The following is a 16523-nucleotide window of genomic DNA, read 5'->3' on the forward strand; positions in this document are numbered from 1 at the left end:
TCATGCACATAGTAGCAATTTACATGTTACCTGCTACTGTTAATATTATCATTTCATTATGTTAGTGGTTTTGTCAATCTTATTATGTATGATAATAGAGCCTGAATATTTCTGTGTATGAAACGTATATCAGTTTATTTTACCACTGAAAATAGAGATGATTTTGTTAGTGTCCATAGTACATTTGTTCTTTTTTTTTGAAGTGTACTTTTTCCATGATGATTTTAAAGGTTGAATTATGGATGTTAGTTACATTATAACAAGTATGTTTTCATACTTGAGAAATACAAACCATTTATTGACAGAAGAATTAGTGTTACTGATTTAAGAAAGTTCAGTGTCTATTGGTTTGTAGGTGAAATTAACTTGCATCTTGACAGTTTTTCTTTTTAAACTTTTTAACTTTTTACATTCCCCCCCCCCCAATGAAATATACCCTAATATTCTTATCCTACATCATGTCCTAATTACAGCAGCATTTAAAAGTTTTTGTTGGGAATGAAGGGAGGCTAATGATTGGCTTTTCCTATGTGCTATAAATCACAGTGCTCTTGCTGACAGTATATAGATTTCTGTTCTGAGGTATCAAACTTATCTTTGTGCAATAAACTTCCCTTTTTATTTGAGTTTCAAATGTCACCTCTTTCTTCCCCTCAGATAAGAAACCAGTTAATTCTGTAGTCTAAAACTAGTTAATCTGAAATTACTGCTATTCTAAGTGGCAGTGTATTTTAAGATACCTACAATTATCTAGAAGCCAAAGTACTAATAATTTTGGTCAGATTTCAAGATAGTTTTGTTATTTAGAGTCATACGTTTTTCATATGCAGAATGTACTTAGGTTTGGGTCCAATTAGGCTCACATCCATAATTTGACCCATCTTGTTGTGGTAACAGATCCTCTCTTTTCACCATGCAAAATATGGTTAAAGTATAGAAGCCTTAACTTAACACTTTGGTTAACACCTTAATGTGATAGCTTGATTATCCTGAGCTCAAACTGGACCTTCTTCTTTCATGCTCTTGACACCAAATTTGAATAGAAATGTTATTGGACTATCATAGGGTTTATTAAAAGCTTGAAGGTTTAGTGGAATCACAGATAACTTAGAATGGCTAGGTAAGTGTGTCTTTCTAGTTAGCTGACTTAACTGCCTTAGTCAGTGTTATCCAAAAGGTGTTTTTATATGCTTAAATCCTTGGTCTGCAAAATTCTTCCAATGTATTGAATCACTTTCCTGACTTAGTAGCATATATTTTATAGACTTAAATCTTCTATTGATAGAAAAGGTCTACTAATGCATCATTTATGAATAACATAGTTTAGTGCAGTGGTTGTTACCTTTGGGTGATTTTGCCTCCTTAGAGGCTTTTAGCAATGTTTGGAGTCATTTTTTACTGTCATGAATGGGGGCGTGAGGGAGATGGTACTGGCTTCTAGAGGATAAAGGCATGGTATGCCGTTAAACTTCCTACAATGTACGGGACATTCCCCTACTCTTAAGAATTACTGAATATAAAATGTCAGTAGTGCCAAGATTGAGAAACTCTGGTTTAGGATTAATAATCATTTTGCCATCATTGTAGATATTAAAAAATATTTTTCATAGGCATCAAGGGTAAATCTAAAATACTTCGACTAGAACTCTAGAATTTTTTGAACAAACATCTAGCCTTTGAAATGATTGCTTTGAGGAATATGGCGTTTATGTGGATATATGGTGTCTGGAATATCATTTTTTAAACAGTCCGTTTTCTTTTTAGTTATTGCACAAATGTGTACATTCTGGCTCTCTATCACACACACGTTTTGCATATTCATTGTAGATGGGGCCCAGGACATAACACTAAACGATTCAGGTGTGCTTCCTGAGGCTATGCTTCCAGAGGTTTCTCTGGCACCAGTGAAAGATGATGATTTGAAGGGCATAAAGGAAGCCTTAGTTAAACCAAGACTTAGGAACTAACACTCAGTTTGTGCTGCCCAAGAGTGAAGGCAGTAGGAGTATGTCTTCCCTTAACCCTACTTTCTTTCCTCATCCTTGGTGCCAGTGCAGGCAGTGCAGACCTTTGGTTTGGCTTACCTGGTGACAGCTTTTCCCTTTTCCCACAGCCTTAAATTACAGGCATTCTCACAGCTGTCTTCTGCCTAAATCTTACTAGTATGTTTTCTCTGTAGATTTTTGTGGATTCCCTGCTCCAGGTATCTACTCACACTGTCAATTATCTCTAATAAGAGTGAATCCATACTGTAAGTGAGGGTAAGACCATGTGTGCTCAGGGAGAATGGTATCTGGAAAAGGAAGTGTGCCTTGGAGCCAAAGCTGCTGGGAAAGGCAGTGTGTGTCTCATCTAGAGCTGTTGCCTCAGGTGTGTAGGTAGATCAGTCACATTTTTCAAAGCTTACTTGCTGTTTTACAGTGTTGGGAACCAAAATTTATCCTGAAATTATTATTCACACATTTAGCTTTAACTTTTACAACCAATGATTTTGCGTTTTTTTGTTTTTGAAGGTGATTTTCCTTTAGCTAGAAATGAAGACTCTTGAACATGTTATTCATTATGGTTTTTCCTTACAGGTCTACTTCCCCTGCAGGACATCATCATTCTCCGTTATCTTCTAGACATCACTCATCTTCCTCACAATCAGGATCATCTGTTCAAAGACATTCTCCTTCTCCTCATCGAAAAAGAACGCCTTCGCCATCTTATCAGAGGACAGTAACTCCCCCTTTACGACGCTCTGCTTCTCCTTATCCTTCACATTCTCTGTCTTCTCCTCAGAGAAAGCAAAGCCCCCCAAGACATCGCTCTCCAATGCGGGAGAAAGGGAGGCATGATCATGAACGAACTTCACAGTCTCATGATCGGCGTCATGAAAGGAGGGAAGGTATGCACTATACTTCACCTGAATTTTTTTAGAGTTCTTTTCTTTAAGTAGATACTCTTTATTAAAAAATGGGACATTTAGATTTATTGTTATAATAAGGGATAGAAAAGAACTGTATTGTTAAATCTTAACATACTGATGAGAGTTTTTGAATGCAATATGAGGTGCTTAAAAGCATAGGAATGTAAGCTGACAAATGTAAGTGGGCATTTATATGTATACTAAGTTGGTGCTTTCTTTGGTTAAGATGCTTTACTTAAGTACTCTCGAAGTCTAGAAGTTTTTAGTCATCTGATTCTTATAGTGTCCCTCTAATTGTTTAGTTAATTCTTAAAAAAAAAAAACGAAATGAAGGAAAGAAAAACAAAACGGGAGAGAATTTGAAAGCATCAGAAGTGTTTTGATAAAGAGGTGAGGGCTGGGGGAACATTCAGAAGATTAGTGCAAACCAAGTGATGAGTATTCTAGGTGTAACTCAAGAAAGAAGTAAGCAAAACAGTTTTCCTTTCTAGACCCCCAAGAATTAAGTTAACTTTGGATTTGCTATTTCCTGTTCAAGCTGAGATGCTATTACTTGACAATATAGTAGTGGAAATGCTTTCATCTCTTCTGGTACTTCTTGTCTAAGTTTCTTGTCCTTATTTATTTAACTTAACGAGTTTTTTTTTCCTTAACTTCTCCTGAGTTGGTTTTTTAACATAGTGAGTACTCAGGAAATACTTGCTTCCCTGAACCGTTTCTTTTTAATCTGCATTTTAAAAGCCTCTATGTGAGTATAGTACATCAGCCTCCTATGAAACATGTTGAACTTACTCTTTTCCCATTAACAGTGCAAGCAATAATTAATCAAATTATCTTATTCAAGAAAATGATGGATGCATGGGTAGGGATCAGAGAGAGCACCTGTTTTATAGAATTATGCCATATATACATGATTTTGGAACCAGAGCAGCACAAAAGTATTATGGAACATTGGTAAGATGGGAAAATTCTTTTACACCATCTATTACTTTTAATAAGATATTTAGCAACTACAATCAACCAGGTATATAGTATACATTTAATGACTAGTTATTGACTGAAAACTTAATTAAACACAATAATGAAGGGAAAATAGTATGCCATTGAGCCTTACAGGAATGCTTTTTTGGGTTTAAGAATGGCTTATGTTACAGGAAGAATCCTTTTAAAATAAACCGTATGTGTTTAGGTTCTTTGTAAAGAGGATGTTTCTTTAGCCTTCTGTACAAAAGATGTAGCAGATGTTTGTTCCTCTCTATTTAAATTTCACTTTCTGAAATAATAACTAGTGGGGAGCTAGGGTAAAGAACAAAATATAGTAACCAGATGTATTTGTAAAGATATATGGGGGACATTGTGAGAGAAGAACCTTGTAGTAGGTGAACATATATTTAGGCACAGTTGGTAATTGGAGGAGGACTAGAAGTGATAGGTGTGCACAAAAAGGGATGGAGAGATCAAATCCTAGTTGGGTGCTTCTTAAACGGCATCTGTGGAAGTAGGCATATGGACAGAGTAATTAGCAGAGGAAGTAAGTTAATGTAAGAATCTAGGGAATTTTGTGAATACTAGCTGTTTGGATGCTTGAGAAAGTCTGTGAACCTAGCCATTTAGGACGCAGAGAAAAGGAGGTAAATTTATAATGTCCTAAGCAGAAAGCTGCTACAGTTGTGAAAATAGCCTCAGATCTTGAGGCAATTACAGAGTGTAAAAGCAATTTACGAAGTCAGTTTCCAAGAGAACCTCAAAGAAAAATGGCCTTTATCTTTTTTAATCAGGTTCCTTCATACCAGATTTATGCTGTGTCTAGTTTATGCTTATTGTAGGCATATCTGAAGAAAAGTTTCTAACCTTTGCAAATTCCTGTGAGCTGTGGGGTTGACTAAGTCATTTAAGCTCTGGGCTTCTATTTCTTCATTTATATAATGACAAGATTGGATTAAATAATCAGGTTCAATCCAGCTTTTTAAAAACCAAAATCACTTATTTATTATTCTAGAAAATGCTTTAAGTAGAGAAAGCTTTTGGGACAGGAGTGTGATTCCATTAAATAGCTCAAGAAAAGAGAGGGTGAACAGCAGTATCTCTATGCCAGCCAGCTTACTAACCGCCGGTCACTGTCAAGTGCCTAAGCACATTCGAGATGGTCTTGAGTGGTATAGTCTGGCCCAAGTCTTGGTAGGGATGATTAAAGTCCTGTGTGCCTCTGAATCTAAAAGTGGTTTCTGAAAAGTAAGCTATGCATATGAGATTAACTTACTTGTTTCAGTTGTTTAAGATCTGTAAGTATGGGTAATTTAGGGCAGGGAAAGATCATACTCAAATCCAGTTTATCCAGTCAAGAACATAGTTATCCAAATGTTAATAAAAGTTAACCTTTAGAATTTTAGTTTATGGATGGTTCTAATTTTCTTATTTGCCCATGTTTTCTACTTTTATTATCTACAAAGAATATGAGCTGACATTTTCTTAACATTTTAAAAGTTCCGTATTAACTATATTGTTTAGTTTCCAAAATTTTGTGAAAGCAATTATGGTTGATTTCTAAAATTGCATTACAGAGACTAGAGGCAAAAGGGATAGAGAAAAGGACTCAAGAGATGAACGAGAATACGAACAAGATCAGAGCTCTTCTAGAGACCACAGAGATGACAGAGAGCCTCGAGACGGTCGGGACCGGAGAGATGCCAGGGAAGCCAGAGACCGACGGGAGCTGAGAGACTCCAGGGACAGCCGGGACGGCCGGGACGTGAGAGACTACAGCAGAGACAGTAAAGAGAGCCGCGAGCCCAGAGACGCTCGGTCCGCTCGCGAGGCCCATGACTGCAGGGACCGTGAGAGTCGGGATCCGCATCGAAAGGAGGACACATACCAGGAGGACTCTCGAAGCTACGGCAGGAATCACCTGAGAGAAGAAAGTTCCCGTGCTGAAATAAGGAGTGATTCCAGAAATGAGTCTCGAAGTGAAATTAGGAATGACCGGATGGGCAGAAGTAGGGGGAGAGGTCCGGAATTACCTGAAAAGGGTAAGGTTTTTGACTTGTCAGTGTCTTGTATGTTCATACAGAAATCAAGTCTCTTAATATTTCTTTTCTAAATGTATTATTTCTTACATTCATTATCATAATTTTGTCGAAATAATTTTCCGTTAATTAAAGTTGTGATCTTCCCTGTAAATTCTGAATTGGAGTTGTTAGCTCAAGTAGGAGAAGATAAATAGGGCCTTACCTAGACCCTCTGGTTGACTTGTATGTCCAGTCATGCCTTACCATCTTGATTAATGTAGAACACTAAGAAAATTGCTAACAGGCCAAAAAGAGTCAAAAGGAAGTAATTTCTAATAAACAGGTAAATATATATATATGATAAATGATCATTAAAGTTGGGTTCGAATGTTAGGTTTTCAAAATTGATGGTGTCAGAAATTATTGATTTGTGTATTCAGTATTTGTGCTTGCTTTAGACCACCTCAGATCATCCAACATCAGGATCTTGAACCATTTTTATTATCTTTCCCTGAAAAACATTTGCCATTACACAATAAATACCTACCCAGATGTATCTGACTGTCTCCAGACTGCTTGGAATGAGTTACTTTGGCCTTTCTCTTCCTCCACCCTCCCCGAGAACACTGCTTCAGAATTCTGTTCAGTCTTACTCTTTCCATCTTGGTCAGTGTTACAGCCTCACATTAAGGTGAAGGCCCCTCCCTCACCTTTTCCTACATAGTTGTCTTGGCTTTTCTTCACCCGTTACTTTTCCATATACATCTTAAAAATGAGGTTTGTTTTTTTTTAATTTTGTGGAAAAACCATTGGATTTTTATTTCAGATGCATTAAATTTATCAATTTACAGCTTTTTCTGTTACAGTCTTGTGCATATTTTAATTCCTGGCTACTCACCATTATTGTTGCCATTTTAAATGGTACTTTCAAATAACTCTTTTTTAATAATAAATTCATATGATTCAAAATTTCAAAGGTACAAAAAGATATATAGTGAAAATCCTTCCTCTGCCCTGACGTAGCTCCTTCTCTTGCCAATTTTACTGTATTCTTCCCAGAAATATTCTATACAGCAGGTATTTAACTTTTAATTAAAAAAAAAGACAACTACGTACTGCTTTATACCCTGATGTTTTCACTTACAATATCTTGGAGATCATCCCGTATCAGTCATCTTGGTAAACAGCTACCTCCTTCTTTTGGCACATAGTGTCTGTTGTAGGATATACCATAACGTTAATAAAGTGGTCCCCCCTTATCCACAGTGGATAGTTTCAAGACCCCCGGTGGGTACCTGAAACTGTGGATAGTACCAAACTCTATGTACATCATGTTTTTTCCTATATGTACATTCCTGTGATAAACTTTACTTTATCAAGTAAACACTTACTTTATCAAGTAAATGTGGTTTCAGAGTTTCTTACTATACTGTACTCACCCTTCTTATGAGATTTGAGATGATCAAAATGCCTGTGTGATGAGATGAAGTGAAGTTAACAATTTAATGATGTGTCATTAGGCTACTATTAGCCTTCTGAGGCTATGTCAAGAGAAGGGTTATCAGCTTCTAGACCGTTGTTGATCATGGGTAACTGAAACTGTGGAAAGGAAAATCACAGATAAGGGGAGACTACTATAAGTGCTACACTGGTGGATGTTTAGGTGTTCCAATCATTTTTACTTTGGAACAGTGTGTTTCCATGAATAACTACAATTCTCACTAAATGGTATCTTTTAAAACATTTCATTTTCTAATGCTTAATGCTGGGGTATGGATGGTAATTGATTTTTATATATTAATCATATATGTGACATTGCTTTATTTTCGTAGATCTAATTAGATTCTCTTAAATATTTATGTCTGGGAACAGACAGATTTGGTTCTTTTTGATTATTATTTATTTACTGTCAATAATCTTCTGAGCAGCTCTTTCAATCTGGTGTTGAGTATAAATGGCTTAATGGACTTCTTTGCTTTGTTTAAGATTTTAAAGGATTATTGCTAGCATTTCACCATTAAGCATGGTGGTTTTAGATTATCAGCAGATGCTTTTATTGTGTTAAGGATGTCTCCTAATTTTCCCAGGTTTTATCATGACTGTTTTTTCTGTATCTTGAGATCATAGTATGTCTCTTTTACCTTATATTAAAAAATTGACCCTTGAAATGTGGGCTTGAATCATACAGGTCCACTTACATGCAGGTGGTTTTCAACAAAATTTTTTTTGGACACATGGGACAATTTGAAAGTAACATTTTCTTTTCTCTAGCTTACTTTATTGTAAGAATACAGTATACAATACATATAACATGTATAAATGTTGTATGTGTTAATCAGCTGTTTATGTTAATGGTAAGGCTTCCAGTCAACAGTAGGCTGTTAGTAGTTAAGTTTCTGGGGAGCCAAAGTTACATGCAGAGTTTTGACTACACAGGGGTTGACACCCCCCAAATCCCACATTGTTCAAGGGCAAGTGTATATTTTTGAAATTTAGAACTACCCTTGCCTTTCTAGGCAACTGAAATTTTTTCATTTTTTTTAAAAGTTCTATAATAGGCTTGTTAAAATTTGTTTGAATTAAGCATCTCTTTAATTGAGATTGGCATATAATGAAGGATATGATGGTAAATATTTAACAACTGACTCTTCAGAAGAAAAGTTCTGACTTTTTGCTTTTGCCCCTTTCCATGGTAATCCTGCCACAGCAGATTCTGAGCTACTAAACACTCAATGTGGAGCAGGGAAGAGATGCACACAATTGACTGTTTAGAGCTAGTGCGAACCAGTTCTAGTGTACCGCTGCATAGTTCATTTTTTATATAGTCCTTGTTTGGTTTGGGGATCAGAGTTATACTAGCCATATAAAATGTGTTTGGAACACATATGATTAGTGACCTGTTCTTGACAGTTTGATGTTTGTCTCCTCATTTTTCTGATGGTCATAGCTTTTACTACCAATTGAGTTTCTTTAAGAATTGTAGATTTAGATTACTGTAATATAGATTTGTTTTTCCTTGAAGCAGTGTAGTAAGTTATATTTTTCCAGGAAATTTGTTTTCAAATTTTAAATCTCTATTATATCTATAATTATATTCCCTTATTTTTCTTTCTTTCTCAGTCTTCCAGTGGTTTGTCCATTTTGAGTCTTCCCAAAGAACTGATCTTTGGTTTTGTTTATATTCTTTTGTATTTCTTTTGTTTATTTCATTAGTTTATACTCTTACATTTTACTTTGTTGTGAAATGTGTGGTAGTTATTAATTAGTAAACATTCTAAACACTTCCTAAGTTTTAATAAGTTTTAATCTAAACACTTCCTAAGATTTCTCCATTGACTCATGAATCATGTACAAATAGGATTTTAAATTTCCAACCATGCTTTTTAAAATAAATCCCATCCCCCAGTTTAATAATCAGAGGAGACTCTTTGAAATCAGTTCTTTGGCATTTGTATTTATTCAGAGGCTCAACAGTCAGTTTTTATAAATGTTGTATATATGCTTTTATTGTTTAAATGAAAAATGTGTTTCTGAGATCAAGTTTGTTAACCATGCTTTCAAATATTCATTCAATTTTTTTAGCCTGCTTTTTCTAACATTACAAAGATGTAAATCTTCCACAATCATGGTGAATTGTTCATTTTGTGTAATTTGATCAATTTTTGCTCTAGGTATTTTGAGGCTTTGCTATAAGATAAACATAAGGCAAATTATTCCTTTTATCATTATAGAATGACCCTCTTTACCCTAAAAGTGCTTTTTATCTTGAATGTTATTTTGCTCACAGATTTCTTGGTTAGTATTTGTTTGATGTCTTTTTCCACCCTTTCAATCTTTTCTATGTCTTTTTGTTTTAAATATGACGCTAAACAGCATTTATTAGACATATGTTAAATCTTATTGTGTCTTCCTTGAGGTTCTTAACTTTCCTTTCAAATTTTTCATTTTTATCCTTTAACTTTCTAGGTTGTATCCTCAGGTTTATCTTTTATTAATAATTTTTTCTTAACAGCATCTAATCTGATGTTTAACCTTTTCCTTTCTAGGTGTTATATATAACTCATTTGTAGTCTAAAAAATGCTGTAAATTTCTTCCTTCTGGTCTTTAATTATTAAAATATTTCTTACAGATATTTTGATTATTGACATATTGTCAAAAGTATTTAGAATTATGCTCAAAGCCTGTTTTGTGTGTGTGTGTCTTCTATACCCAACATACAAAAAGCTGCACACTTTAAATGTATACAATTTGATGAGTGTATACCCATGAAACCATCACAGTTTATGCCATAAACAGATCTGTCACCTGCAAGTTTCCTCTCACTCTATTTATTAGTATTGTGTATGTGATGAGAATGCTTGACCTAAGTAAGATCCCCCCTTACCAAATTGTTGAGTAGATAGTATAGTATTACTAACTGTAGGCACTATACTGTACAGTAGATCTCTAGGACTTACACCTGTTGTACAACTGAAACTTTGTAGTACCCTTTGACTAATTAATTTTACTCTTTGACTAACCCTTTGACTAATGACCTACTTATTCCCCTTTCCCTTCAGCCCTTATCAACCACCATTCTATTCTCTGCTTCTAAGAGTTTGACTTTTAGATTCCACATATAAGTGGTATCGTGTATAGTATTTGTCCTTATGTGTCTGACTTAGTATAATGTCCTCCAGGTTCATCCATGTTGTCTCAGATGACAGGATTTCCTTTCTTTTTTGAAGGCTGAATAATATTCCATTATATGTCTGTATCACATTTTCTTTATCCATTTGTCTGTCAGTGGACATTTAGGTTGCTTCCATGTCTTGGCTTGCAATGGAGATGGGAGTGCAGATATCTCTTCCAGATCCTGATTTCAGTTCCTTTGGATATAGAGTTGACCCTTGAACAACATGGGTTTGAACTGTATATGACCACTTATACAGGGCTTTTTTTCACTAAATATATTGGAAAATTTTTTGGAGATTTGTGACAATTTGAAAATTTTTTCTCTAGTTTACTTTATTATCAGTAAGGCTTCTGATACCAGTAGGCTATTAGTAGTTAAATTTTGGGGGAATCAAAAGTTATATACAGATTTTTTTATTGTCTCGGGTTGGTACCCCTAACCCCCATGTTCTTCAGGATTCAACTGTATGCCCAGAAGTGGGATTACTGGATCATATGGTAGTTCTATTTTTAACTTCCTGAGTTACTGTTTTCCGTAGTGGCTGTGTAGCCTTGCATTACCATTCCCATAATCAAGATACTCAACTGTACCATCGCCGTTAACCCCTTTTATAGCCACACCTAAATCCCTTCCCTTGTTCCTGACCCCTGACAACCACTAATATGTCCTCCATCTTACAATTATTCCTCAAATGTTATATAAATGGAATCTTGCTATATGTATCCTGCTGAGATTATCTTTTTCATTCAGCATAATTTCCTTGAGGTTCATCTAAGTTGTTGTATATATCAATAGCTTGTCCTTTATTGTTAGTATTCTATGGTCTGGCTATACCAGTTTGTTTGACCACTCACCCATGGAAAGACATTTGGGTATTTTCTAATTTTTGGCTTTTACAAGTAAAGCTACTATAAACATCAATTTCCCACATTTTTAAACAAAAATTTTCAGGTTCCACTTAATGTCAGCAAAGTACCTTGATTCTATATTGGAATGTTTTCACTATAAACTGTAATCAAAACAATAATACCATATTTTTCATGATTTTCATATTTCTGTAAATTGATATGAATAAATAGTCCTGTTTTTTGTTTTGTTGTTTTTTGGGTTAAATGAAATGAGTCCTCTTGCCTTATGACTCTACCATATGATTGTTTTTGATAGGGAAAACTGAGACTCAGCTAGCCCAAGTCAGTCTTCAGACAACTTGGGTGTTCTGATCCAATATTTAATATTCTTTTCAGCAATGATTACCGTTCTTTGGAACACCAAAAAACAAAACAAAAAACACCTCTATCTGTGTTTTTTGGGAGGAAAGATTGTGACTGACAAAAGTTGTTGAATATAGTATATGTGTTTAAACATTTGTGTGAATATCCTTTGTTTAGGAAGTCGAGGCACAAGAGGCTCTCAAATTGATAGTCACAGTAGTAGTAGCAACTACCATGACAGCTGGGAAACTCGAAGTAGCTATCCTGAGAGAGACAGATACCCTGAAAGAGACAACAGAGATCAAGCAAGGGATTCTTCCTTTGAGAGAAGACATGGAGAGAGAGACCGACGTGACAACAGAGAGAGAGGTTTGTCAAATGCAGTACTATTTAGTAGTGACTGACCTTGATTGGGAGAATTGGTTTTTGAACAGTTACCAATTTACTTTTTAATATAAGATATTTTTGAGACTTGTTGGTTGACACATTTGAAACTATTATATTTATTTATATAATCTTCCTTGTTTACTTAGTTAAGGAGTAAGTATGTAAATAGCTACTGGTACCTATTTGGCAACAGAGGAGGTCCTGAGGTAGGAGGTACGAGCATACTGCATGAACTGAGGTACCCTGCTCTCATCTTAACCAAATAGCTCACAACTCTAAAGAATGCAGATACTTGGATGCCATTCCACAATTCCACATGTTTTTGATTCAAGAGGTATTTAAACTTTCTTACTGAGTATCTCGGCCACTCACTCCCAAGCTGTGATAAACAGTCTTGTAAGGATAGCCACAGAGGAACAAGAAAAAAGGATGATGACAAGGCTGGGGCTGTTTGGAGAAACCCTTTATTAATGTTCCTTCCTGAAAATATGCAATGTTCACTTAACTACTTATATTCTTATGTATCTTAAGCTAAACATTTTCTCTTAATACTATTAGATGATCTCTTAAATCAGTTTTGAAACAAGGAAGGTTACAAGAAGGCATTTAAAGAAGAGTTATAAGTACTTTATTTAACAAGCTTTTATTGTCCATAGATATTAGGGCCCTTAAACATGTAAGATCTTAGGAAGGTCTTACTAATTTTGGTAGGTTACTAAAGTAAGTTTTGCTATAGTGCTGATATTAATACAGTATGAAACTTGATGGAGTAGGTAATTGAATATTGATGCTTCATAGTGGGCTGAATCTTGGTAACTCAGATTGTATAATATCGTATCTGGATATGGGTAGTAATGAGAGGAGAAGGAAGTCTCTACGACACCATGTACTTTTGGATGTATAAGATGAGATCAGAGAGTGGTGAGGTCAGAGTTGGTTGGGTTGGGTTTGTTAAGGTATGCCTTATGCATTTGGATTAAAAGATGTGTGTGATTTCCTTACACAGATGAGGCTGGAGTTTTTATGTTCTGTGTTGATACCTGAAATTATACTTCCATAACGCTGATTCAGTGCTCTTTATTTGCTTTAATCTAATACCACATCCTGGTAGTGCTGTTTTTATCTCCATTCCTGTTTTTTGTTTTGTTTTGTTTTGTTGTCTGTCCTATCTCAGGTTTTGCTCATCTCATACCTGAATTCAGTAGTAACATTTGTTTTCAATCTTATATTTAGTTCAACCCCCCATGCATGCATTGAGTTACCAGTACATGCTTGATAGTTGCTTTGTATTCCCTGACTTTCAATATCCTTGTGAATGTAGGTATGCTAAGAGAATCCATATTTCATAATTTATGAGATTTGGGCTAAGTGATTTTTCCAGTATTAAAGGGAAGTAAGTTTCAGAGCTGGAGTTCTAAGTCAGGTCGTCTGACTGCAAGTCCTATTCTCTTTCTATTACTTTACATAATTACTTCAGTAAATAGTGGTCGTATTATCGAAGTAGAAATGTATTTTTGAAGTTGCTCATATGTTCTAAAAATGTTTATTGAGTACCCATGTACCTTGTAGGTTCTTGGAGTACAAGATTTCTTGTGCTTGTAGAACTTAATGGAGGGAGATAACCACCCCCCGCAAAAAAAAGAAATGATTATTTAGTGCAGTCAAGGAAACAAAGAAAGGATACAGAAATAAGGATAAGAGAGGGACCTATTTATCTAGATGGAATGCTCACGAAAAATTAGAGATAACATTTATGCAGAGGTATAAATGCAAGAGAAGAAGCTAGCATTGCAGAGATTAAGGATAAAAATATTCTGTGCAGAGGGGGGAGTATGTGCCAGTTCCCTGAGATGAGAAATATCTTACTATGTCCTAGAGTTTGAAAGAAGACCCAGAGTGATTGGAATGTGGTCAACAATACGGTCATTGATAGAGTTTGAGGTAGAGATGTGCCCAGGCACCTTGTTCTGTGCCCAGGAATTTAAACCTTCCCTTTAGTTTTTCACAAACTAATATTGAAGTACGAGACATGCTACTACTACATAAAGTCTGTGAGAAGACAAAGGAGCAAACAGACTTCTGAGGAAATCCAAGAAAGCTTCCTGAAAAGGATGCTAGAAGGAACAAGGGAAGAAACATTTTGCAGGGAGAGGGTGCAGCATGTGCAGATACACAGGACTAAGAGAAACATATGCTTCAGAGTAGCAAAGAATATTGAGGTTAAGGTAGAGGTAAGCTGTACTGGTAGAGAAGGAAGCAAGCTAGAAGAGAGGATTAATGAGAGACAGACTACAGGCCAGGCTGTCAGCAGCCTTAATAATAAGGCTGTAAGTTTTGAATTTAATTGCTTTTTCACTACTTTTAGCATCTGAGGAAAAGAGTTTTCATCAAAAAGGTATAGAAGAGTCTGGGGAAAGACTGAAGACAAGGATAGCAATCAGTTAGACTGTTGATGACATAGACATCTGAAAAGAGCTGATCAAAGTCTGAGTTAATATATTAACTGTAGGGATGGAGAGAGGAAATGGAATAAAGAAATATTTTGGGAGTGTAATTAATAGTACTTAAATGTGATAGGACTTGGATAACACAGAGATTTCCAGCTTCCATGAATCAGTATGTCCTTCATTAAGATAAAGAAATATATGAAGAAAAGCACATCTTCAAAGGACGTATTTTTGGGAAAAGATAGGAAAAATAGACATAGTAAAGTGGAGTGTTCTCATGCTCTTTCCACTTTCTTTGACTTAAAGAACATTGTCATTTTGATTGGGAAAATAGAGTTATACCTGTTAAAATATAGTGTCTCAGTAAAATAGTTTATTCCCTGACATTTGCTATAACTATAAATTTCAAATATGAATTATTGTAAGTTGCAGTATTGAATTTCAGGTTGTTTTGTACTCATTGTGACATTAGTTTAACCCTTAAGCCAAGAAATCAGGCAGTCTAAGACATGAGTATTTAGCACTCTGGGAATAAAAACTGTAGTAGAATTGAACCATTTTAAATTAACTTGGTTTCAGCAAAAGTTAAAAAAGGGTTTAAGTGAACTGACCTCTAGTCCTGATGTCCTAATATATCTACCATTTCTGTGGCTTTGCCAAGTCAAGTTCCGGTACATAATTTCTATGTTTTCAAGAAGAAAAGGAGGAAAGGGGCTGGACTAGGTTTTGTTTTGTTTTGGCTTTAAAATTCTAAGAACTTTTATTATCAATCTATAACCTCTAAAGAGTAAATATGGATAATTTTTGTAATTCTCATCTGTGATAAGAAAGGAACTTCAAATTACTATATTGAACCCATCCTTTCCTAGAAATATCCTAAAATTATTTTGCTTAATAAGGTGATGTTAGCTGTTCCACTTGCAAACCTGTTGGACATTTTGTAGTATCATCGTTATAATTAACCAATAAACATTATATAATATGAAAATAGAAGCATCACAGTAGCATAGATCCTACCACAGTGATCTACTTCTGCAAATAGTCTCTGTGGAAAAGTTCAGGCCATTTTCTTATACATTTTTTGACCCCAGACTGATTTTCAGCTCAACTGGGCATTTGACAGTGTGCATTTTCTCTGTATTTATATGACTCATGTATTGAAAAAGGAAAAAACATATATATATATACACACACACACACACACACATAATGTGATGATACCAATTTTAAGAAACAGCTCTTCATCTGAGTAATATGATTAAATCAAACTTTTAATTAATAGTTTTAAATTATAAATATGTATCACTAATACAAAAATACCTTTTACATTTGATTATTACAAGATTGCTAAGCACCAGTACCTTTAATATTTCTTGTTTATAATAAATTGATACTGCAGCAACAGATACTGATAGATGTTTCATTCTACTATAATTTTCCTCATATAATAGCTGCACTTTGATGTGTATATATTTTGGCCTGAAATAAGAGGTGTGACTTACGAGGGAAATTTTTTTTTTCCTTCAGCTCCTATGTTCTACACCTCCTGCTGCCCCTATCCTTTGCCACCAGTGTTCTCAGGTCCTGCTGGGGGGACAGAGAAGATCAGAGGTGAAGGGTAGAGATGGCAGAAAGTGGGGTTGGAGCAGTGGGCTGGCAGTAGGGTAAGGAGCATGCAGAGAAAGATCAAAGATGGATCAGCGGGAGGTGGGGGGTCTGAAGGGGAGCAGAAAACATGTTAGAGGGCAAATAAAAGTTACCCATAAGAAAAAAATTCTAAACACCTAGGGGTGATTATTTGGATGATTAAAGTAAAAGTAAATATAATACCTGATTTATATTTGTTGCCAGTGTGACCCTATACACAGATAAAATACAAGATTTGC

The 16523-nt window shown here is 35.2% G+C and overlaps 1 protein-coding gene across 13 annotated transcripts in view; it reads left to right on the top strand.

The window, feature by feature from the left end:
• Nucleotides 1-16523, top strand: part of ZC3H13 (zinc finger CCCH-type containing 13) — a 94672-nt gene that overhangs the window by 52650 nt on the left and 25499 nt on the right. For 10 of the 13 annotated variants that reach the window (XM_036889669.2, XM_036889668.2, XM_057494549.1 and 7 more), the window contains 4 exons: nt 2580-2890; nt 5473-5937; nt 11981-12172; nt 16165-16248. In XM_036889669.2, the coding sequence (XP_036745564.2) occupies nt 2580-2890; nt 5473-5937; nt 11981-12172; nt 16165-16248 (1052 nt within the window). The remainder of the gene's footprint in view (nt 1-2579; nt 2891-5472; nt 5938-11980; nt 12173-16164; nt 16249-16523) is intronic. The other 3 variants (XM_036889673.2, XM_036889672.2, XM_036889671.2) reach the window with 2 other exon arrangements.

The sequence above is a fragment of the Manis pentadactyla genome, chromosome 17 (genome assembly GCF_030020395.1).
Source record: "Manis pentadactyla isolate mManPen7 chromosome 17, mManPen7.hap1, whole genome shotgun sequence".
NCBI lineage: Eukaryota > Metazoa > Chordata > Mammalia > Pholidota > Manidae > Manis > Manis pentadactyla.